Genomic DNA, 24,020 nt, shown 5'->3' with positions numbered 1-24,020 from the left:
AACCTTTTGTGGTGATAATCAAGGTGGGCCATTTCCAGCAGTTAACAAGAACGTCTGAGGAACTGTGGGGGGGGGGGTAGGGGGGAGAAATAACATGGGGAAATAGTTTTACTTTGTGTAATGACCCATCCACTCCCACTCTCTATTCAAGCCAAAGTTAATTGTATCCAGTTTGCAAATTAATTCCAATTCAACAGTCTCTCGTTGGAGTCTGTTTTTGAAGTTTTTTTGTTGAAGGATAGCCACTCTCAGGTCTGTAATCAAGTGACCAGAGAGATTGAAGTGTTCTCCGACTGGTTTTTGAATGTTATAATTCTTGACATCTGATTTGTGTCCATTTATTCTTTTACGTAGAGACTGTCCAGTTTGACCAATGTACATGGCAGATAGCAAAATGAAAAGAAATCTGAATCAAGAGGACAGTAGTCCCCATGTTTATTCACTGCTTTTTAAGAACCTGATTTTCAGACACTGGCTTCCATTTTTACAAGTGCAAATAATAGCATGCATGATATTATTGACCACAATTTAGGTCACAATGACATTGACATAGCTGATTGCTCTCACCAGTATGGAGGTCCGGTGGAGGGTAGACTGCAAACTTGGCCTTAAAACCTTAGCTGTCATTCTCAGAAATCACGTGGCTCTGAATTCGTGACTTTCATGTCAAGAACAGTGAATTCATTTCATATGTGCCTTGACGATGAGACTTATTGGATGCTGCTTTCAAAGATGAAAGGCAGATGATCTGATCCACTGTGTCATATTTATCAACCCTTCTCCTAATTATTTTTCAAATGAAAGTTTATTAAAAGAAGCACTAACTTGAATCATAGTCTTGTGTTTGAAATTAATGGTCTTGCAGCAAACATTTCCTCCTTTAAATGTCTAAACCTTTCCAAAGATTAAAGGAAATTAGTGCTGGCATGTTTCATTAATTTGGCAATATAGCAGGAGGAAATGTGGGACTAATTTCATTTGTGTGGATTAAGAAATGTGTCAGTTTTTCCATTCTGTCTCTCCAGGGCATTTTTTTACTGCAAGGCCTGTCATGATGACATCACAGATCCCAAAAGGATAAAAAAATGTGGCTGCAAACGGCGTAAGTAATATTTCTTCTCCCTCTCTTTCCTCCTCCCTCCCACTCAGGAACTGCTCAGCCTTAAGGAATCTCTTTAAATGTATTTATGTGTTTTACACAGTGGTGCAGAAAGGGTAGGAAATAAATACATGGCAATGCAGTTAAATGTCATTTGTAATTCTGATGTGAATATTTTTAAAATTAAATTTCACACCACTCACTCACACCTGCAGCTTCATTAAAATGCCTGTTTGTGTCCAAAGTTAACAAAGTTCAGATAATTAAATCAAGATGAATCTGTGCCCATGGTTCTGAATCTGAGTCAATGAACAAACTTATCCACATGGGGCCAAATTCTGCCCTGACTTACACCCTGTAAAAACCCATTACTTGCAATGGGCTTCCATGAGGCATAAGGGCAGAATTTGGGCCTTGTATAATATAATGTAACACATAAAATAAGCTAAGAAACAATACTGAGCGATATAATAATGCTGAAATAAAATATTATGATGAGTCCCATAGGCTCCATCCTGCTGTCATTCTGCAGAGGAAGTCCCAAAGTCGATGGCAGTTCTGTGCTCAGAAGAAATGCAGGACTGGTTCCTTTAAATAGGAAAAATTCTGCTTTCAAAGGGTTCAGCAGACTTCAGTGTTTATCACCTGCTTTACCCAGGTTAATAGAACTGTGGTTGATGTCAGCAGGAGATTTGTGAGTGCAGGGAGAGCCGAACATTGGAGTGGAGACCTGGTTTTGTTTTTGTTTTTTCTTTATATTTATGCAGGAATATATCTGGCTCTTTAATTTTGGTGGACTTTCTACAGTCAGGTTACCCAAACCAAATGCTCACATAGTGGATTTGACCAATTAAATATTTGCATTATAGATTTCAAATGTAGGCATAGGGATTCCTTGTCTTAATGGATATTTGAATATCATGTGTACAGTTTACATGGTTTAGATATTCTGCCATTAAAAAGCACATGACCCTGTTTAGAGTCACAAGAAAGGTAGGTTGGACTGTCTCAGCAGAGTCTGCCTGTGCTTCTGCTTCTGCTTCTTTTATGATTCCCAAAACACTGTGGCCTACTGATTGCTGTTGTCTCACTACAATCTTGGCATTTGGAAGAAAGGGCTACACTTGGACCTTCACCCACCAGAAAAAGGGTACTTCTACTTGAACCATACCAGAAAATGAAATCTTTGTAGAGAAAAACATACTATTAGAGTCCTTAAGGACAGCCTTCCTCTTCTCTCCCAAAAAAAGACACGATCAAGGAGAACAAGGTTTCTACATTGTTTCCTTAAGGTAGCGTAATAGAGACAGAGGAGCTGAGACTTTAATGGAGAATGGTAGCCACAATAATCACAGTGAATGCAAAGTTCATGGAAATCAAAGATACGCATGCCTGATGTGGAAGGAACGCATGCATTTGCCTAACATATTGAAAAAAATTGTTCAAGAACAGCTTATCCATGTGAGAGTTTGACCCTAGAACTGCTGCCAAGGTCAGTGGTTCTGCTAAGTTCTGGTCAGGCAAGTGAAAACTACCTGCAGCTTCACAAAGCTAATTTTTTTCCAAGATTTCCCAAAACACTAGGGAAGGGGAAACGTAACCAATACAGCTGGGGCTGTTGTTGCCTCCCTACCCTGTATGTATCTTATTTTCCCCCACCCCATTTTTGTACCTGTAATACCATGCTGTGCTCATGTGTGCAGACTTCTATCAAATTCTCCAAGAGAGTTGGTATCATTTGGATTCGAGACCTACAATTGTGCCATATTTAACTCAAATATATTGCAACGTTTGAAGAAGCAACTACAATATAAGGGCAGAAGCATGAATGGAATAAAATGTTCAATTTGGGAAGCCAGGGAAAAGAAAATTTCTTGGAAAGAGACCAACCAACACAGTATAAAACAGCAGTAAGGCCGTGTCAGGGCAGAATGACAGCCTCTGCATGTTTCAAAGTAGCAGCCGTGTTAGTCTGTATTCGCAAAAAGAAAAGGAGTACTTGTGGCACCTTAGAGACTAACAAATTTATTAGAGTATAAGCTTTCGTGAGCTACAGCTCACTTCATCGGATGCATTTGGTGGGAAAAAAAAAACTAGAAATGCTCCAAACGACATGGTCACACACATCAGTCTAATGCATTAAAGGGTGTTGGACAGATGTGGAATGAAATGATGGAGTTAGTGAGGTTGAAGAAGGAGCCTGTCAGAACCACCATACTGAACACTGAACACCAAGGGAGTAATCTTCCGAGTCAGGTGGAGGGAAAAAAGGCAATGATGGCAAAGTCTAATATGTACTCAGAATATTTTCTTGGTTTGGTTTCTCTCTCTCTCTCTCACACACACACACTTTTCAGAACAGCTGATAACAGCCGCATGTTCATAACTATTAACAATAATTCAATAGCTTTGTTTTTAAAGTCCTGTCAATCAGTGAATGATATAAACCAAGATTTTCAAAGGTAACGTGTGATTTTTGGTCACTCTATTTTTGGATGCTCATCTCTGAGACTCCTTAAAAGGGTCTGATTTTTAGAGGGAAGATGTCAGTGTGTCTGCAAATCAGGTCCCTTTAAGGTGTCACAACTTTGGCCCTCAAAATCGCTAGTCACTTTTGAATATCTTAGCCATCATCTCCACATATATGGTGCCAGAATTGTTTATCTAAAAACACAATCTAGCTAAAACAAAGCAGAAATTACAACAAACATTTCCTTCTAAATTGTGGGGCTTGGCTGTCAACTTAATTTACAATGATATTGTGAACAGTTCAGATATATATTTTAATTAATGAGCAACATAATCAAATTAGAGACAGTGGAGTGCAGATGACATCTAAGATGAAATGAAGGGATGAAGATAAAACTATCAGCATGTACAGGTGAATGAAATGTGAAAGAATATAATCTTTACATGGAAATCTTACTTATTATGGCATTAATTACATGCAGCTTCCTGGGACAGTTGAAAGCCATGTTCTTTAATAATGCATCTGAGGTTTCATGTCCCTTTAGATATTGTCTGAATATTAACTGTGGTATTGTCAGGGTCTATAAGTGAGCCTGACCTACATAGCCATTTGTCCAAACCTGTTAGGCTAGTATTAATAATTCAAGTAAGAACTATGCATCTCCATGAGGCTAGGGATAATTAAAGTAACTATGCTTCTTTTCACAGTTTTCAGCCATCCATCCTTCTCCCTCCTCTCCTTACTGCTGAATAATCTGTAAATATTTACATTACATTGTCCAGACAGAAATATAGAAATTGTATTCACAAACCATTGATAATTTTGTGGTATATTTAGCTTATGTTTTCAATTTCCTTTTATTTAATTTCATTATATCTTCAGCAAGGGGCCAAATGTATATACATATATATAAATGCAGCCACATGGGATGAAATCTCTGAGCTGGATGATTCACGCTTTCTGTTTCTTTCATTCTGTATAACAACTCTGTCTAATTCTATACATTTTTTCCAGCCACTTACTTGCTGCAAAGGGTGGGGGTTGAACCCCAGAGGGACAGCTCGTGTGTACGTTGATATTTTAAAGGAATATGTTGTAACCTGTGAAAATGACAAATTTTTGATTTATTTTTCCTCTGCTGCCTTGGAACACGCTCTCTATTATATTTTATTTTTTTTTTTTTTGTTTTTTTTTTTTTTTTTTTTTTAACTGCACACTGATAGTGATCTATTGTGAGTAAAACGGGTTCCCTGTAGCCCAGAGTGCGGTCCAGCCTGTCTTTCTCTAGCAAAGAGTTTTGTTTTGTTTTGTTTTGTTTAGTAGTTTGGTTCTTTCTTTAATATTTATGTTGCATGTAGCAGTGACGTTATACTCCCACCTTTCTCATCCTTTACACCCACACGGATCAGGGCGACGTTGAAGAAAATACAGCAGTTTCCTCCACCTCCCTCTTTCCTCCCCATTTCTCCCCAATCTTATTTTTTATCTCCAATGGAAAATGAAGCCTTTACAATGGCATTTCCTTTAAATGACTTTGGACTTCTCATTACTTTTTAGGGACGCCAGTTAGGCTGGAGTAATTACCATTATAGCACTGTTTGCCTGGTTAAGTGGAATTCATTGTCAGGCTTGAATTCAAGGTCTTGGGCTTGTATCCTCTGCAGCTCAGCTTCATTTCATGACAGAAAGGGCATACAGCAATTTCCCACTGTCCCTTCCCTCCACCCCCAGCACCAAAAAAAATAAGCCAGGCAATGAATTAATTGTGTGATCAACTTCTGATGCATAAATCAAAACCTATCCTTAACTGGAGACAAGTGACTCTACAGTGGTAATTATTTTTCCCCAGTCTATGAAATTTCTCTTGCTGTAAAATTAATGATACATGTGTATGGCCCAATTATGCATAACTCTGAGGCTTATTAGAGACCCAGTACGAACTTTATAGACCACTCTGTTTGAATCTGAGCCACAGCATTGTTAATTCTACAGTATCTATGGAGGCCCTCAGTCATCGACCATTTCTTTGTGCACACATGGTCCTGGTAGTTAAAATAAATACAGCATTTGGGAAGTGGAGAATAGACATTTGCATTGATTTGTTGTACAGGCACTCCAAAGAAAATACATTGGGAGGGGTGGGGTGCTGCTACCATACTTACAGGACTATTCAGCGCATCTCAGTATAACTAAACTGTTCCCCAACAGCTTCGGGGACCAGGATTAGATAGCTCAAGAGTATAATGAGCCACAGTGGTACCACTGAGAGCCCACTAACCACTCATTTTAGCCGTGGCTACTCCAAATCATGGGGTGTTTTTGTTTTTTTTTTGTTTTTTTTTTACCATTTCCCCATATGTTACTGTTGTTAATTTGTTTTATGGTAGCAAAAGCTTCTGGCCTTCTTGTGCTAGCTGCTGTACAGTCACATAGGAACACAAGGACCTAAAGAATCCAGGAAAGGCAGTACTTCTGGGAATAACATCAGAGTGTTAGCCAATCAGCATATCCAAATGCTGCATTGCCATTTATTGTTAGGAGGTACCACTCCACATTAGGTGCTGAACACACAGTTGAAAGCATTAACTAGCTCAGGAGCCAACTTCACCAACCTGCCTATTTGAGACCATTAGTGATGGCAGAACTGACCACTTGCATATTAACTATTTACAGTTCAGCCAGATAAAAGCCTTGTTCTTGGACATAGATTTATAAGTGATTTTTACATGCACATTGCTTCCAGAATTAAGACCCAGAAATTTAGTACTCTGAATGAGGATTTTATTGTTGACATGAGTAACTCTAGGACCTAACCCAGCATCCTTAGGGTCTTGCCCTGATGTCAGCTAAAGGCAGTGATCCAATAGGCCTGCATGGTTCCCCAGTCTCTGTTTTGTTTTTAATTTCAGTTCCTATCCTCAGTAAATCGGCATTTGAAAACAAATGTCCAGTTCCTACTGCAATAATCTCTGGTTCCATAGAGATCAATTAGCAGTATCAGGACTATTAAGACAAAAATAAATAGGTTTAAAAGTGAGATTATAATCAGAAGAGTGAGACTGTAAAAATGACAAAATGGGGGATTTGTTTATTATTTCTCAATTATTTTCATTTCAAATTTGTCCTTATTTTACAAGATATTTTTCTTTCTTTTCACCTTGGAAATGCCATATAGGATCTAGGATTCAATCTGTGTTCTTTCTGTAATGTACATCATCACCAATAAAGATTCTGTAGTCAGAATTTAAGTGACTGTTTAGCTAATGATGCAAGACACAATGTTTCTTCATTTTTGTAATTGCAAATTATTTTGATTGCCATCAAACTACTAATATTGTTGCCCACAGTTCATACTGGGCATAATTATTCACAGACACAAAATTGTTCCGAGAAGAAGAGAGTTAGGTTGAGTCCGGGTTGGAAGACCAAAGCCACAGAGAGAGAGATATTGAAGAGTCCATTTTTACATAGCCACTTTTCTGAATATAATTCACCTCCAACTGAAAGAGAAGATTTAAGCAAAAATACTTTTTAAAAAATAAATACGCAACTTTGCCTTAGTTCTTCTAGTAGTTTCAGCCCCTTTAGAAATGAATGGAGGAAGAATACATTGGCTGAGTATCCCCCAAAATAAACGTAGGAAGGATCATGAAGATGTATGAAAATAAAAACGAATTGGTCTATAAAAAGTCATTAATTAAAAACATGCAAGTCTTTTCTAAAGTTACTGAAATACAGTAGAATGTGCAGATTGTCCACTCACTTCACCTGCTGCTCCTGCGGTTTTGGCTGAAGAACAAGAACACCCTGTGAATTTCAGGAAACAGCTAACAAATTGCCTATGACTGACATCACTTAAAGTCAGAAATTTGCAAAACTTGCAAAATAGCTTGCAGGCTGCATTTGGTGATCTTGAAATTGCCCTCGAACACAGTGAAACGATGGAGAGCTAGCTTTGTCTGTTGTGTTAAGAGAAAATCAATTGTCACCAGTTTGACATGCTGCTGTATTTTTAAGAAAACTGAAATTGTGCTGTGGGAAGCCCTTTCAATTTTTTAGACTGATGATGTTAACCAACGTCGCCAAAAGGCAATCAAATCAATATGGTCTTCCTTTAATTCTGCTAGTTGCTTTATAACATACTTTCTTTGTAAAGTTCCCCTTTGTTGTCATTTTACTTGCTGTGGATCATGAGAACTTGATGACTTGAAATGACATCATATCCATTTCAATTCTTAATGGTAGTTGGGCACTTTTTTACTCACTGCCAATCAAGTGACCTTCAGTCCAGATTCTATTTAACCAGCTGTTGTTTGATAGAAATCCACTAGATGTCCTCATAGATCTTTTTTGTTGCTGTTTTATTGTTACCAAGAGTAAAGCTACTGTTAGTGATGGGTGGAGCAATGAGATCAGGAAGACTGTATGGTAACATAAAACATACAAACAAACAAAAAAGCAATCAGCAGAGGAAGAAGGGGTGCTTTGTCCTGCTTGCTCTAGACAAGGAACTGTTATTTGACAACTTATTTAAAGAACAATTGGCAATTTCCCTTGCTTTCTTTTCTGCCTGAAAATATTCCCCATTACTCTTTATGAATTTTAAATGACACCTCACGCAGACAATCCTAGGTACTTTTTTCTAGACATTTTGACAGGGCTTGGGGGACTTTGTGATCAGAAAATGAGGTGTTGCCAGAGTGCTAGACACTCAGCTTTCTCCTCCAAAGTAAAAATGAAGAATGTCGGTCTGTTTTAAAAACTGCAACAAAAACATTTGTGCCAATTTTAAAATTATAAAACAAATGAAAACTGAGATTTGAAGTCTAAAATGTTAATAGTTTTGGAAATATTTCTTCCAAATAGCTTAAAAATCTTGCCTCAGGGTGCTGCTCTTATCACATAGTTTGTGTCAGTGGAACAGCTACATTTTGATTCATTAGCAAAAACAAATTTCACTGGCTTGATTTCAGATACATAGGAACATCCTTTGTTTGTTTTTGTTTTATTTTGGAGTGGGTGTTATACCAAGAAGAGAGAGCTGCCATTCCCCTCTATCCATTTGTTTTCAAGAACCTAAAATAGGAAATTAAGTTGTTTTATGTTCTGTTTTTATTTTCACCAGAACTGCAAATAACAGTTCCATTCTGCATCCTGATCATTTCTACAAGGATATGGTAGAGAATGATTGGATTTTTATGCAGCTGCTACAGGTATCATATGAATTTAGCATCCATCCAAAAGGCTGTACAAAAAGAGCCCCTTATCCTCTGCTGATTACCATTTTTTATTAATATTTATGGACGTTTAACAGGAAACAGTATGTGTGTGGCTGAACCATCTTTAATCATTTCTGTCTTGTCTTTGATCTTCTCACTAAACATCCTTACTAATATTCCATGTTTTAATTTAAATTTATTTCAATATTGTATTTGGTATGAATGTAAATGACTGTGTAACAGGAATGAAGAGTTACAGCATGTTTTCTTTACAAAATGTATTGCTTTAATATGTGATTTATATACTGGTTTAAACCCTTATAGCAAGTCTTTTTTGTTATATTTATTGCCAGGTTAAGCCTGTTTCTTGCATGTTAACAATGTGAAATATCAAAAAAATTATGCATGGTCTCCAGAACAACCAATAATAATAGTTAAAAACAGTCCCTAAAAGGTGTGGGTTTTAAGATGTACCTGACAAACTTTCCCTTATTGAACAGAAGGATTTAAATTGTCCACATCATTGGTTTAAGTCTGATTAAAATGGTTCCAAAAGTTTTCCTTCCCATCTTTCCCTGCCCTTACCAATGATTTTTTTTATTTTAATTAACGTCATAGTTTATTATTTTCTGTTGACAAAATATGGCTATAAGTAACTGAAAACCAGGGACTTTACTAACCAACAACATAGTATTACAGAATTGTCAGATACTGTGTTTTGCTACAGCATTTGATTAGAAAAAATCCTTCAAAACAGCTGTATTTTAAACCCAGAACAAGTCTTCCTTTTCCCTCACTTAGTATTAGTGTGTTTCTGACAAGTACCCTTTATCTTTTTTCTATGGAACTCCACATGTTGTTAGAGTGAAAAACAAAATAATAAAATAAAAAGTGGTGTAACGGAAACATCTAATCAGATTATGAACAAATGTCTCCCCTCCTTTGTCCCCAACTTTTAGTTTTAAAAGTACACGCTGGGAAGAATTAGGAGAGGGAAATATGGATGAATCAAATGCTGTTTTGAATTTTCTGTATTGTCTACATTTGTATGGATCAAAAGCTGCAGTGGAACCCTTTATACTAAAAGCCAAGCTCTGAGGAATGATGTACCGTGCACTGAACCGGCCTGATGCTGCATGATGACTTTCTGAACAGCTGCAAGATAACTTGACTAAGATACTAAAAGAACGTGCAACTAGAAATGCAATTAACATTTTAGAGGAATGGAGTCACTGCTGAAGAGATCACTCATTCATCTCCCTCAATGCCTGTTTTCCACAATCATAACGTTACCCTTGCTTGACAAATATACTGTATGGCAAGTCACAAAGGTCTTAGAACAGGACTTGACCCATTTGAGAGAGATAAATCCCTCTTTCCTGGTGACTGTAGCATTCAAAAATGGCAAAACTGAGGGGAAATAATTTAAATAACACCACCATTGTCAAAAAAGACTTCCTAATGGGAGGTACAGACCAAAGAAACTATACTTTTTTGACTACTTTTATATTTGAAGGTTTTGCTTTTGGCTGTCAATGTTCTGTTTAAGTGGCAGTATTACTAAGCTAGTTCATGCTAAGGCATTACCAACAATGACGGTTCAGTGCAACATCTGAAACTATTTTCAAATGGCATTTATTTTCATCTTTAGATCCAAATTGTGAATAAGGTAAAATTGGGCATTGATACTTTTGAGTAATTTTTAAATTCAACATGTTACATTTATAGCAAATACATCACAAATATAGAATCACTCTTTTGGGTCCTGCTTAAAAGATACTAATGGATTTTGCTGCTGCTGCTAGCACATCTTTTTGAGTTGGTTTCTAATTAAGCATTTATTTATTTGCTTTCTGGATTGATATCTGAAGACAGTTGTGATGTTCAATCACAGTTCCACTTGGAGCAGAAAATATGCCGATGATTGGTTCAGCGTGTTCCAGTGGACCAATGTTCTGTGTGCTTTTGGTGATGCCTTATTTGTGAATTGACTTTAATGTCAAGCACATTTGCCAGTATTAGCTGAATCTCTCATGTGGACAAATTTTGGTATTCTGTCGAGTCAATTTCAGTTCCTGAAGGCATAATGTAAAGTCACTATATCTTTCAGGAAGTTTTGTGAAGACATCTTGTAACTCTCCAATAACATGTAATTTAACGCAATGATGAAACTTCTCAGGCACTGTTTAATACTGAGAAATTATTAGCATTTTTGAAAGCCTTTCTGTCTGTTTTTTAAAAATAACTTTGATGTTTGCCACAAGCAATGTAGGTCCAAATTATATGATTGATTAACATCATTAAATTTTTCTTCTCTTTTTGGCCCAGCAGCGTTAATTGTGCCAGAGGAAAAAAATGTTCTTAGGATTTTCTGTTTTTACTTTTGTTCTTTTTTAATCCAAAAATCTGATTGTAATTAGCAAGTCTTCCTTATGTCTACGGTCACCCTATAAGACTTAGGGAGAATATAAAGAGTAATTGATCTTTTCCCTACTTTTGATGTGCAGCCAAACTGTTATCAATAATCACGTTGCATTTTTTCCTGGGTCAAGACTGTTAAACATAAACTAAGGCCTGTACTAAATCCCTTAAGTTACCTTCCAGCTGCCTTGTTATATATATATATAACCTTGCCATTAACCTGCTGCTCTTCCTCTCCTCCCATCCAACATATGGTTATAGCCAAGATGTCCATCTACAAGAGAATGAAACTGGCATGTTGTTTTGATTGCGGACGCTCTGAGCGTGACTGCTCTTGCATGTCAGGCAGTGTACATAGTAACATGGACACCCTTGAGAGAGCCTTCCCACTTTCTTCTGTCTCTGTTAATGATTGCTCCACCAGTTTACGTGCCTGTAAGTTTTAACACCAACACATGCTGTTCCATGTCTGTGGTGTCTGTGGTACCATCCCTGTCTTGTGTCGTACATTGTAGTTCTGTGAGTTTTACTGGGCTGATGCTTTTTTTCAGAATTAGTTTTAATATAGCTCTATATTTATGTATGATGTGGTTTGGGGTTTTTTAATAGCAACATTTAATTTATTCATTAATTTGCTTAATGTGCTTCTTAAATAGTACGTCTCTGCGGCAGCATGTGGGACCTTAATAGTGCAGCTTGGTGATGTTTTTGTTTTTATTTCATGCATACAGTATAAATTGTCATTAATTAAACAGTAAAGTAAATGCCTTATTAATGGTTCGGGGGGGGGGAGTCTGTCTAAATCTGTAACTACAAAAAAAACCTATTAATTCAGTGGGCAGTTATGATAGCAGTGTGGTTGAATGGCATGCAGTAGGCAGTGGAAGTCTCCTATAGAAGATGCAATTTGTAGCTGAAGTTGGGGTTGTTGTTTTTCTTTTTTCCATTAGCCTTGCTCTTTGTAGCCCTTCATTTGCAGTAAGGAAGGAAGTCCTCATTCAAGACGGACACCCCAGAAGGCTTAGTAGAGTTGAATGTACCCAGTGTAGAGCTATTTCATCATAAGCTTCTCTTTAATGAGTCTACTCTGATGCAAGCTTCTGTGATGTTGTCCATCACAAAGTACCCCTGAATAGAGAAGGAGTATGTCACTCTTTAAAAATGTACCTCTAGCAGGTGACAGTGATTAGCACCTGTCAAGAACAAACCACAAATGCTCTTCTGAAGACATAGAGCAAAGAAGGAGGAGCAACGCAAGTGACCGTTAACTACATTATTGGGAGCCTAAGCATACCTGTTCCTTCAGTGATTGTCAGCGGTTGAGGAAGATTATTAATGACAATAACTGCCACTCTGTTCAAGTATCCTTAATAGGCAAAACTATGTCTCAGGCAGGGATTGTTTTCCTTCTCCCTATCAAAATGGATGGGCAAAATCAGAGTGATCCGGTAGGAAAGATATAGTTTTGATCAGGAAGAGCAATCACCTGATATGTATGGCATGGCAGACAGGAACTCCACCAAGTGCTGAGTACAATGGGATTAGTGGATGTTGCATCCAGTAGCTTTTTGATACAACATAAATACAGTGTTTAGTCACACATGCGGAATGCCTTGGCTCCAGCTATTTTGGTCTGTGATCCATTGATCCAGAGACACAGATTCTTGGCACAGAAACATAAAAGTCTTGTCATTTGAAGCTTTATTTTGGGGGGTTGCTTGGTGATGCAAACCCTCTCTATGTACCAGTGTGTAGGTATAAGCACTCTGAGGCTGTCTATACTGCACACCACTGGCAACCATATGTAGGCTACATGCCACAGTGAAACAGAGACTGTGTCCACACTGCAGTGTGTAGCTAGACATGTCAGTGAAAGGCTCTGGCAGGGGAGAGGCAGCAGAGAGAGGCTCCAGCAGCTCCCTGTGACAGGGAAAGGGCTCTGGCAGTGGAGTACCGCTGGAGCTCTTCTCCACTTTCCTGCAATGAGGAAAGACTTGAGCAATAGGGAGGCAGCGGGACACTACACTGCTCAAATAGCAGTATTGATGGGGGAGGTGCTGCTTGGGCATGTAGAGAGCTGTGTAGAGTGTATACCCTAAGGCTTTAGGCGTTTCTTTACTCAACTCACCCAAGCAGGGTCTCACCATCTATATTGCTATTTATAAGCATGCTGGGGGATGTGACCTGTATGTACTCTACATACTGCCATAAGGCATATGCAGCATAGCTGTTGTCTTTCTTTTTCCAGTTTAGTCATCTCTAATGCATCATGTCCAACAGGTGACAATTTCCACTAGTAACTCCTTTGCTCTATATTAAGAGGTTGCACCCTTTATTGAGCTCTATGTCACTATGGTGTACAGTAAAACTAACTTCCCTGTGCTTAGAACAGTGAATGAGAATCTTCCAGTACTGAGAGTTACTGCAGACACATTTACTTATATAATCTCTTAGTCTCTGCAACACAGCACACGATATTTTTTACATTAATCTCGTGAAAAGAGATTATGTCGTTGAGTCCTGGCACTGCTGTTAACAGCAAACAGACAGCACCAAATGAATGTCCCCTACAAATGGGTGACATTTCTACCATTAGTATCATCTGGCAAGCAAAAAGAAACCCTAATTTGAAGAGTTAGTGTAGCTTTTCAGTTCACTTAAGGCTGTAGAGGGGAAAAACCCTGGTTTTGATTTCATTGCCTATTCAACCAAAAACATCCTGTGTATGGAATCATTGCCCTCAACAGCATCACTTTTGGAAACATGTTAGACCATGTTGCATTCTGAAATCTAAGGGATATTGACAGCTTTAGGGATTTTTAGCATCCTCTGTTCTCCCTGCCCCGTCGTCACTCTGTCAAATCAAGAGATCTCATTCTTCCCCATGTGAGACCACTCACCTTTGACCATTAATAATAAGTAAGAAAAATCAATATCAATTCAAGCCCTTAACAAACCAGCATAGGCCTTTATATATATATATATATATATATATATATATAATATATATATACACACACACACACACACACACACACACACACACACACACACACACACACTCTAAATTCCACTGGCAGGGCTTCATAGAAATCACCATGTTTTCTTTGCTGTGCAGAGGGGTCGGATGATGCCCATCTTGACAGAGCTAGTTAACTCAAAGAATGGTGGTGAGAGTCGGCTTTTCATTAAATATGAGCAGATGTGAAATTTAGAGTGTTTGACAATTAGAAATGGCAGCAGCAGGGCCCTGGAATTAAAGTGAGGTCAGATTGGTAGATCAGATTACCTCTCTTACATTCTTTAGTTGTTCAGAAAATCATTTTGAATTAGTGTCAGTGGAGCCATGATGAGTTTTGCCCTTTGTCTTTTATGCTAGAATTGTATTGTTTCCCAAGACACTCATTAAAGGTCATTATACTATTACAGGGCTTGCTTTGGTCATGGTTCCCCAGTTGAGCTGGTGTGCTTCTAAGATTGCTTAATGTGTTTTTCATTTTTATTTTATTTTATTTTATTTTATTTATACTTTATTTTTAAAAGCAGGCTTTCCATTTTCAAGGTAAATAAAATCAGAGACCATTGTCTGTCGTGTCTTCAAACAGTGAATAACGGTTATAAGAATCAACGGTGTTTATAGGAATCTGGTGCTAAGGAGAAGCTTATGGCTGTATCAAGTTACATATTCATTGATGTACATGGGATTTTTGTGTGCTAATTGTATGCCCTTGTAGAGGAAGTGGAGTTTACAGTATATGTTGCACTGAAAGTGAAGGAGATTATTCCTCTGTTTATTTACTAGATTGAGTTTTACTGAACTTTCAGTTTATGAAAATCACATTTTGATTAGCTATAAATACACCAACATCTCTTTTGGCATTGGTGGCAACCGTCCAAAAGGAAAGAGGTGTTTTTGCAAATGTAGGGCGATATAAGGTGAGCAGCAGTTTTTTGTTTTTGTATTTTAACTGCATTTTGTAGGTAGACACAATACACAACAATTCAGTGTTGCTTCCAAGTCTTGCTTTGGAGATGCAGCAACACTGAGGTGAAGAATGGCACCTGGAAACCTGGGCTAATTCAAAAGGGAGAAACCACTTCTTTGATGGAACAAGACCACATGAGACCTGTGCTTAACAGACTGTGGCAACTGCATGGTGATGTTCACAGAATTAGTTACTATGTACAAAGTCCTAAATGGAAGAGGCACAGGTTAACTTAAGAACCACCTCACTACCTCCAAATCACAGTATGACTGATATTCCTCAGAAATTGATGGTCCAAGAGTAAAGGTTTACTGCTCTGCTCTAATCTATGTAGGTTATTTTACCATGCCCATCTTCATGGTATCTAGGTTTGCAGGTGCTCAAGGAAGGGCATTCATGGAAGTGGGTCGATATCTGTGTAATTTCCTTCTTCAACCAGGGGCAAGCTGAAGTGTATTTCCTATGTTTAGAAAAATTTGTGTGATCATGACAATCATGAACGGGGGACCTACAGAGAAAAGCATGGGTCTTGGCATCTTGAACTGAAAAGCCAGGCTCTGTAACTCTTGAGTTGTAACAGATTAACATCTTCTGTGGATCAGGCACAACGGGGAACACGTATTGACCAGTGGGCTATAGTTAGAAGATGCGTGTCTTTGCTTAGGTTTACCAAACTGATTAAACTTTGGAATCCTGGGTTCCTAACTTACTAGTTAGATTAAAAGTTATGGGCAATAAGAAGGAGGCATAGTTTTTTGTTCCTCTTATTTGGAATGTTAATGATTCAGTGACTTTTAAATGAGTGCACATATCATTGCATGGGAACGGCTGCTGTCTGCTTTCCATGTTAAAAGGTGGGACTTGATGCCTAAAATCCACAGTTCCTTGTCTTCTGCCATTTCACCCATGAAACAGCCTAAGGACAGAAATACCTGCTCTCGTGGAGGGCTAGGAGCCATGCTGGCCTGTGCTTGCTGTGACATGGAGTGTGCTACAGAGGTAGCATGGTTATTTCATTCTATAATGGCAATGGATTCCCTTGCTAGATACTAATGTATATCCACTCTGTAGCATGAAAAAGCTATGGTTTGAGGAGTTAGTGCTGCTCAAGGTAGCCGTAACTTGTGATCCAGATTTCATGCAACTTACTCTGCTCTGAAGGGGAATATGCCGGATACTATGCTGTTCTCCAAACTCCTTCTCCAGCCGTGTGAGCTTCACTACAGCCATAGAAGGGACAGAGGTGCATGTGCTGTTGGGGATTAGTAGTATTATTATTATTGTATCCCATAGATACCTTTCCCCTCCACATGGTCCAGTGACCCCCTCTTTGCTCATGCTGTCTCCTCTCTGTATTACACAAAAAGCAGACTGTATGCCATCAGTGTATTGGGGAAGGAGAGGTTGAGGGGGAAAATTGATGGGATCTGTTGAGGGAGGAAAGATGGATTTGTTTTAGATCCCCGAGGATATGCTTCTTAGGTGTTTATGTGAGTGATTATGATAAGATGTGTATGTTTTTCTAACTCAGTTTTATGAAATGATCCAACCTCTGTGTTAGAGAATGTTAGTGTTAGCCTGTTCTATCCTGACATTCCTTTAATGAGACTAATAAAAAGGACAATTAAAATGAGGGCATAGTGACACAATAAAAAGCTTATTAATTCAAACCCAGAGAGAAGATAAATCATGCAGTGTTTGTCATGAACATCCAACATTTGTGAAGTAACCCAGTGAACCACTCTGTGGGGAGGAAATTGACTTACATAAAGCTATTTCCAAAAAAATTATTCCTTCCTCCAGTGGGACAAATTTTCCCTTCAGTTACTATTGAAATTGACAGAGTTATTTTGGATCTATTCTTGTGTAACTGAGGGCCAAAATGTGTGTGATGTTTCTCCTAGATAAATCTACAGGATTGTATGCATCTTCTTCAAAAATCCTAGAAATAATTTTAAAACATACTTATGTATGTTATAATAAGCATTCAATTTTACCAAGGAAATAATCAATATTAAATAACATAGATATGCTAAAAAGTCCAGCACAGTAAAAATCAAGGCACCATACAGAACAGCATCTTAAATATAATCTTTAGTGCTACTGGATAATAAAACCAATTTATTTTCATTAGCTCTATGCACAGACTAAGCTACTGTCAACAAAGCTGATGTCACCTAAATGTCCTTTTAAGTATGCAAAACAAGACAATGGAAAGAAATGACACAGAGGGAAAATACTTATGTTGTTCCAGGGCTGTTCTGTTCTATGTAGGTTCTTATACTGTGCTCCTCACTGTGGTATCTGAGTTGGTAGGTGCTGGAGGCAGGGCATTCTTGATAATAGTCCCAGGCCCCTGGAGTTCTCGCAAACCACAAAACCAGTTTCCATGAGATGTATTTTTCAGACAAAGAACCACCCCATAATTACTCCTTGGTTTTATGTTAAGCTTATTTGTTTTTTGTTATTGTAGTTGGGGGGGAGTGATTTGTATATTTTTGTAAGCTGTCATGCAGTACTGACCGCAGCTTCCCCGATTGATAGAGTGTTAACCATCATTCCAGAGCTGAATTTTGGAACAATGATTTCTCTGAACCAGTTCTCGGCCGAGTTGTCTGCACCTCTATCAGATGCTAGACATTTGCACTTACTGCTGATGAGTAATCCTCTCACTACTGCCTCAGTATATTTCCTCCCTCACTAACTTCCTATATAGTTAGAGGTACATACAGACATTGAAATAATTTCTTTCTGGTCACTAGTCCAGTGCTTGGAATGGTATACTGTTCCTGAAAGTGTGTCTAACTCTGCGATGATGACGAGGCTTTGAACTTTAGAATCATATCAATCAGTCTGCCATCTTCTGTCCCTCTTCATTCACAAGATTTTAGTGGCACTGAAAACAAAAGCTGGAGCTAAAATCTTGAATCTACGTAGTCTGAAATGTTTGGAGATATGAGATATTCAATACAAAAATCATACCAGAATTAAAGTAGGAAGTAAAAGCAGGATGGTGCTCAGAATGAAGTGATTGTGTAGGGCCTGCTTTCTCAAGGTTAGGGATGTTTAGGCAGAGCAGTGTGAATGCTTTCAGACAAAACCAGTGGTTGTAAAGAATTATTTAGTATCAGTGATCAGAAGGGAAAATAATTCCAGCCCTGTATACTCTATATCATGTGGATTTGTTTATAAAAGAGAGAGTGAGTGCAAAAGGGAGAAGACACTGCTGCTCTGAAGTTTTTGTTCCTCTTTTAAAAGCAAATAGTTTCTGTCCTTATGTGTGCATGTTTGAAAGAGGGATGTGAAAGAGTGCATGTGAGCGAGTCTGTTGATGCACATGTACAAGAAGCCCAGCATTTGTGTGGCCTAGAGCATTCATTTCTAGCTCATGGGTTAGCTGACCTTAAAATTATCATTGGTCCCTCAGTCTAGCAGTGTTTTTTCATCCCTGAAACGATCTTGGATATATACTGTATGAACTAAACCTTGGACCAGTGTGATCTTTGTTCCTTGCACACTATGTGCAGTGTGTGTGTTTGTGCGTGTACGCGGTGCATATGTTCAGATAAAAAAGAATTAGAAGTTTAAAATCATATAGTGTGCTGTCTCTAAAGTTTAGCAACAGAGTTTAGCTCTCTCACCACACTTTGCTCTCATCCATCTCTGTGTAAAGGATATTATCCAACAGTTTAAATATTACTTGTTACTTTAGACTAATTACAATAGAAAAAAGTAAGATGAAACAATATTTTTCAAATATCTGACTTCCAGTACACAATCAGTGTTGGATTCTCATAACGATGGAAAATGAATCCTTTTTATAGGTGCATATTTAAATTTAAACCTGAGCAACGCTAAATGATTTGGCTTTCCATTCATTTGGGGATAATATGAGGATATAGATTAATAGTGATTTATAGAAATTCAGGAGCAGAAAAAACAACAACCCAGCTGTTCCTTGTCAACCAGTAGAATAGTAAAAGCAAGAGACAACCTGACTAGTTGTTCTACATGACCAGAATATATGAATAATTAAGCGATGCCTTTTCAAATGAGTTTTGTGGCACAGTGCTTACCAGTGGGCTGGTGTGAGGGTGCTCTGCCTGACTCGTGATATCAGTGCAGCAAGAAATACATACAGTAGCTTCAACACAAGACTCAGGCACTGCTAAGTTTAGTAGCAAATCTTTTTTTGAAGAGTTGAGAGGGAGAAAAAGAGACCAAAAAGTCTTTGTTAAATTCCTTTAGGCCTTTCCATTGGGTTGTGTTTCTTACCAGGGTCACAGAGAAGTGACTAGTGAGGGGCTTGCCTTGATGGGGACAAGCTAGGAAAGATGCTGTCTACATCCTGTGGAGTGAGTTTAGCAGAGGACCTTATGCAAGGTGACATGGAAATTATGTTTGCATTTTTATTTCCTGAGTGTGGGCTGGTTGTCATGAAACTCACCCTGACAGTTTCTTACCACCAGGCACAGATTCTTCCTGTTACTTCCTTGGTGTAGGACAGATGCTAGCCAGTTAGCTCTCCGTCTCTCCTGCTTCTGAGCTATCTCAAGCGACAGATGCAGGGCCAGCTTGGTTTCCACTTGAGCATTTCTGTCATAGCCCTGCCTTGAGCCGAAAATCTGACCTTTACTATATGAAATAAAGTACTTATGAACAAGCAGAGGCTTGATCCAGAGCAGACTTAGAGCAAATTGTCAAGTCAGTCTTCTGCCTCCTTGTTCCACCTGCATTAGGAACCTAGCTTAGACCCTAGACTAGAGCGTTGAATGCCTTAGGCTTATGGGTCTAAAGAGGACATAACTATTAACAAAGAGTTATTAAATTTTTATCAGTTTTACAACACAATGTAAATGTCTCATCTGAATCCACACTGTATTCATTATCATTTAAAACGTTTAATTAAGTCAAAGTTGCATTTAATTTAGTTTTAAATGTGCCTTTGGGAGGGAAGCTTTTAGAAACAGCTGTAGGATTGAGAAGCAAATCAATGCTGGGAAGTTCTTAGTTCCATTTTCAGGACAGGCGCCCAACTTGATTACCATTTTGTGTCTGAAACTAATTTGTTGTGATGTGATTGGGCATGGTCTTAGGTTAATATTGGACGAAAATCAGTGGAAAACTATTCCATAAAACCTTATGCTGGTCACAGAGACACTTTATAGTCTGATCTTGCCCTCCTTTCAAATTGTCTTCAAATACAATTGAACACTTAATCTATAATGACTGCATTCCTAATATAATACTTTTCCACATGATGCAGCTGTCATTGGTTGAGTATTTTCCCACTCTTAGGAAAGATTTAAATATTTTTTTGCAGAGATTCAGGAATGTTTTCAATCAAATATATAGGAAAACACATCTCTTGGTCTTGAGTCTTCCAAATTGTGCTTGAAGTGCAGTGCATATGGTCAAAATCCAGTCCAGTATGGAATATGGTGCAATATAACAAACTATAAGGAAAGCCATCTAAATCAGAATAATAAACAAACATGCATGTATTGCTAATGTATTTAGTATTGATAATGCAAAATGCCTCTTTGTATTGTACTGACTGCGTCAAACGCATATCAACACTGGAATTAAAAGTATAGAAAATAGTTAAAAAATCGTCAGGAAAAATAGTTAAAAAATCGTCTGTAGTTTTTAATCCCTTTGAACTCTAATTGAAATACAGAACATCTTTCCTGTGAAAGAACTGCCACCAGAAATCTCAGAAAACCTTATAGTTTTTCTGAGCTTTGTCATGCAATTTCCTTTGTTTGTTCTTGTCCAAAAGATTTTGTTTGCATTAAATGTATCACCATTTGCATTGCAATGTGCATGGCATTATCTTTATTCTCTAAACTCCAGTGGTGATGTGTGTTGTCTGGCATAGTTGGTACAATATGGAGAGGCATTTTGCATTTCGGTAGCTATGCTACTAGAGGAAACAATGGCAACCAGAAGCGAAAGTTATCTCCTGTTAATGTACCATGAGATCATTGGTCTTGCACTGTTTTTAGCAAACCATTTACAGAACAGATTAGAATTTTTCATTTATTTCTGCTCTCAGTTCCTTTTATAATTAGCCTCTTCCTTAAATAGTATGCATTTGAAGAGACATCTTCCTCAGACTTTTGATAATGATAGTAGCTGTGACGTGAATCACAACTTAGAAATCAAGTAAAATATTCACCTAGCTGGTAAATCCTCCTGGCTACTAAAACTAAGATTCTTCTATCAAAGAATAAATGCACTGCTACATTAAAAGGGATGGTTACCTCCCATCTGTGAGTAACATTCAGATTTACTCCACAAACCTATACCTTACTGGTAATTTATTTCTCCCCTAATTGTTTTTATTGACACTGGTATAATACCATGGGAATGATTCCTGATGTTCTCATATATGAGTGAGAGAGAGATCGGGCTCATTCGATGTGAATTGGTGAGAATATTGGTGGGAAGTGGTAAAAAGTGCACTCATTTGGCATACAAGGAATAAGCTTACATGGTCAGAGGGCAGAACGGTGGGGTGAGATGTACATTTAGTGCAGAACAGGCTGTACTTTGTTGGCTTCCACATCCAATTAGTATTTTGAAATGTGTGAAATAATTCCCAGAATCTTCAAAGGGCCTTGTAATAATTGTGGAGTTTACACAAGCTAGGGAATTGGTGTTGTATCTATTCTTCTGTCAGTTTCTTACTAAAAACTGTCCAACCAAAATCTCTGAACAACCACAAAAGAAGGTATATCCCTGCCCTGAAAAGCTTACAATTAAGGAACTGGCTATTAACAATGTTTTACAGGAACTTATGTACTGTGTACACATTTACTTTAATATCTGCTAGCAAATACCTTCTGTATTATAAAATCCAAAGATAGCCTCTTTGGTATCAAATGCTATCTTTGTCTGGCCCTATACTCAATGTCTTCTCACTTTGACTGTGAATAAAGAGCAAATCAACAAGTTTTCCACTATTTGGGAAAGAGCAGACTTGTGCTAAATCCACATTTTATTTGATTTTATATTTTGGGGTGCAGGATGTTTTTGAGTATTCCACACACAATTGTTCATCCTATTATCTGATTTCAAATTATTGTTGTTTAAATTGACTAGTTACTGTTGCACTGAAACATGATTTTTACTTGATTTTTTTTTATGCAAAAGCCAACTCTGCGCAAATGTGAACCTATTTTGCTTTTAAAAGGCCTGATTTGCTCAAAAACTGGCCCTTGAAAATGGACCCATTGGCTCCAAATATTTGCATGCCAAAGAAAAAGTTTCTTTGAAAATATGTAATCTTTAAATTTTAGGCATTTAATTACAAATACTTTGCACAACTGTAGTCAGTCGTACTTCTGGTTCTGGTAACAGAGTATATGCCTTATTGTTTCCTTCATTCAGATGTAAGAAGTATCTTTCTCTGGAGACAGGATGAGGAACAAACCACATGTCACTTATTAGTCATTTTGCTAAATGCCCCCCTGAAAGGTTGCTCAGATACAAAGGTGATAAGTGCAATATAAGAACTTACATAGAATAGAATAGTCTAATCACATTTACTCTACAATATCCTTCCTGGCAATTCACCATTGCCCTGCGCTTTGTCTGGCAAACCACTTACACTGCTTTGAACTCGTGTAAATGACTACAAAACTTGGAGGGCAAAGGTGAATCAAGCCAAGGTCTAAAAGGGATTGCTTGGTCTTATATGTTTCCATATTTTTTTACCTGCTATCACTGTGGCATTCTATATGATGTTATTCTTATGACTAACTGGCACTGGCCCCTTCAGCATGTTTTTGATGTGTTTATCAGTCCAGTGCATCCATGATTTACTGTCCCTGATCCAAAATACACCTGCAATCCTTAGTACTCCCTTACTGGGCTAAACATAAATTTGTTGCTTTCCTTAAGAGGAACTATCATTTTAATTCTTGCATAAGCGTTCCCTCCCCGACCCCATGGTCTTTACTGCAGTTTTTTCTTTGGTACTCAATTCTTTTTACTGCTTGAGTGCTTCCAGTTATCACCAGCCCATACTCCCCTCTTTTTCTTCCCCTGTATTTTAGCTTTCCTGCCAGCAGAAACATACCAATTTGTATCCTGGATAGCATGGTGACAAATTATCACCTTTACTATGGTTTCAGATCCCTGCCTGTGGTGTAGGTAATCAGCATATCGAGTCATTCCACTCATTATAGTGGTATTATACCTTCAGATTTGTCTTGCTAGGTGGTATTATCATGACTTTTCCAGTCATAATCCCAAACACATTCTCTCCCAATGGGGTGAAGATTAAATGTTCAGTCTTTGGATTCTGGATTTCTAGTGTTTCCATCTCTAGGACCAGATCAAGATCTGAAGCTTATTTTGATTGATGGCTTGATTCCTTTTGATACTGCAGTTCACTCATCCACAGTTGTACTGAGCACTCTCTTCCTTCCAAATAGGTCAGCAGCTGGTTTTGAGTCAATACATCTCTAGTCATAGGCATTTCTTGAGGAAATGCATAAGCAGAACCTTTAGGCTTATGCAGCCTGCTCCAAGGTCCCACATATCCCTCACAGAATATTGATATCCTTAAGGTTCTGCCCACAAGTAATTATAAAGTCTATACGTATACAAAGTAGTTTTTAAATAGTTTTTAACCATCTTCAGCACATGATTCTTTGGTCTTCCCTCTTCCACCTCCTCTCACAGGAGCAAATAAATACCTCAGAGCTAGAACACCAAGCAACTTGCTCTTGGAAGATGTCTTTCTTGACAGCTGTCATTGTCCCTTGAGAGTTGGGTTTTTGGATGCTTCTGGAATCTCACTTTCAAAAAATCAG

General features: G+C 38.0%; 1 protein-coding gene across 1 annotated transcript in view; it reads left to right on the top strand.

The window, feature by feature from the left end:
• Nucleotides 1–24,020, top strand: part of KCNMA1 (potassium calcium-activated channel subfamily M alpha 1) — an 827,350-nt gene that overhangs the window by 698,670 nt on the left and 104,660 nt on the right. Inside the window, 2 exon segments of the mRNA XM_038409287.2 lie at nt 1,026–1,102; nt 4,793–4,801. Coding sequence (XP_038265215.1) covers nt 1,026–1,102; nt 4,793–4,801 — 86 coding nt within the window.

The sequence above is a fragment of the Dermochelys coriacea genome, chromosome 7 (genome assembly GCF_009764565.3).
Source record: "Dermochelys coriacea isolate rDerCor1 chromosome 7, rDerCor1.pri.v4, whole genome shotgun sequence".
NCBI lineage: Eukaryota > Metazoa > Chordata > Testudines > Dermochelyidae > Dermochelys > Dermochelys coriacea.
This window is presented reverse-complemented; position numbering and strand designations above follow the sequence as displayed.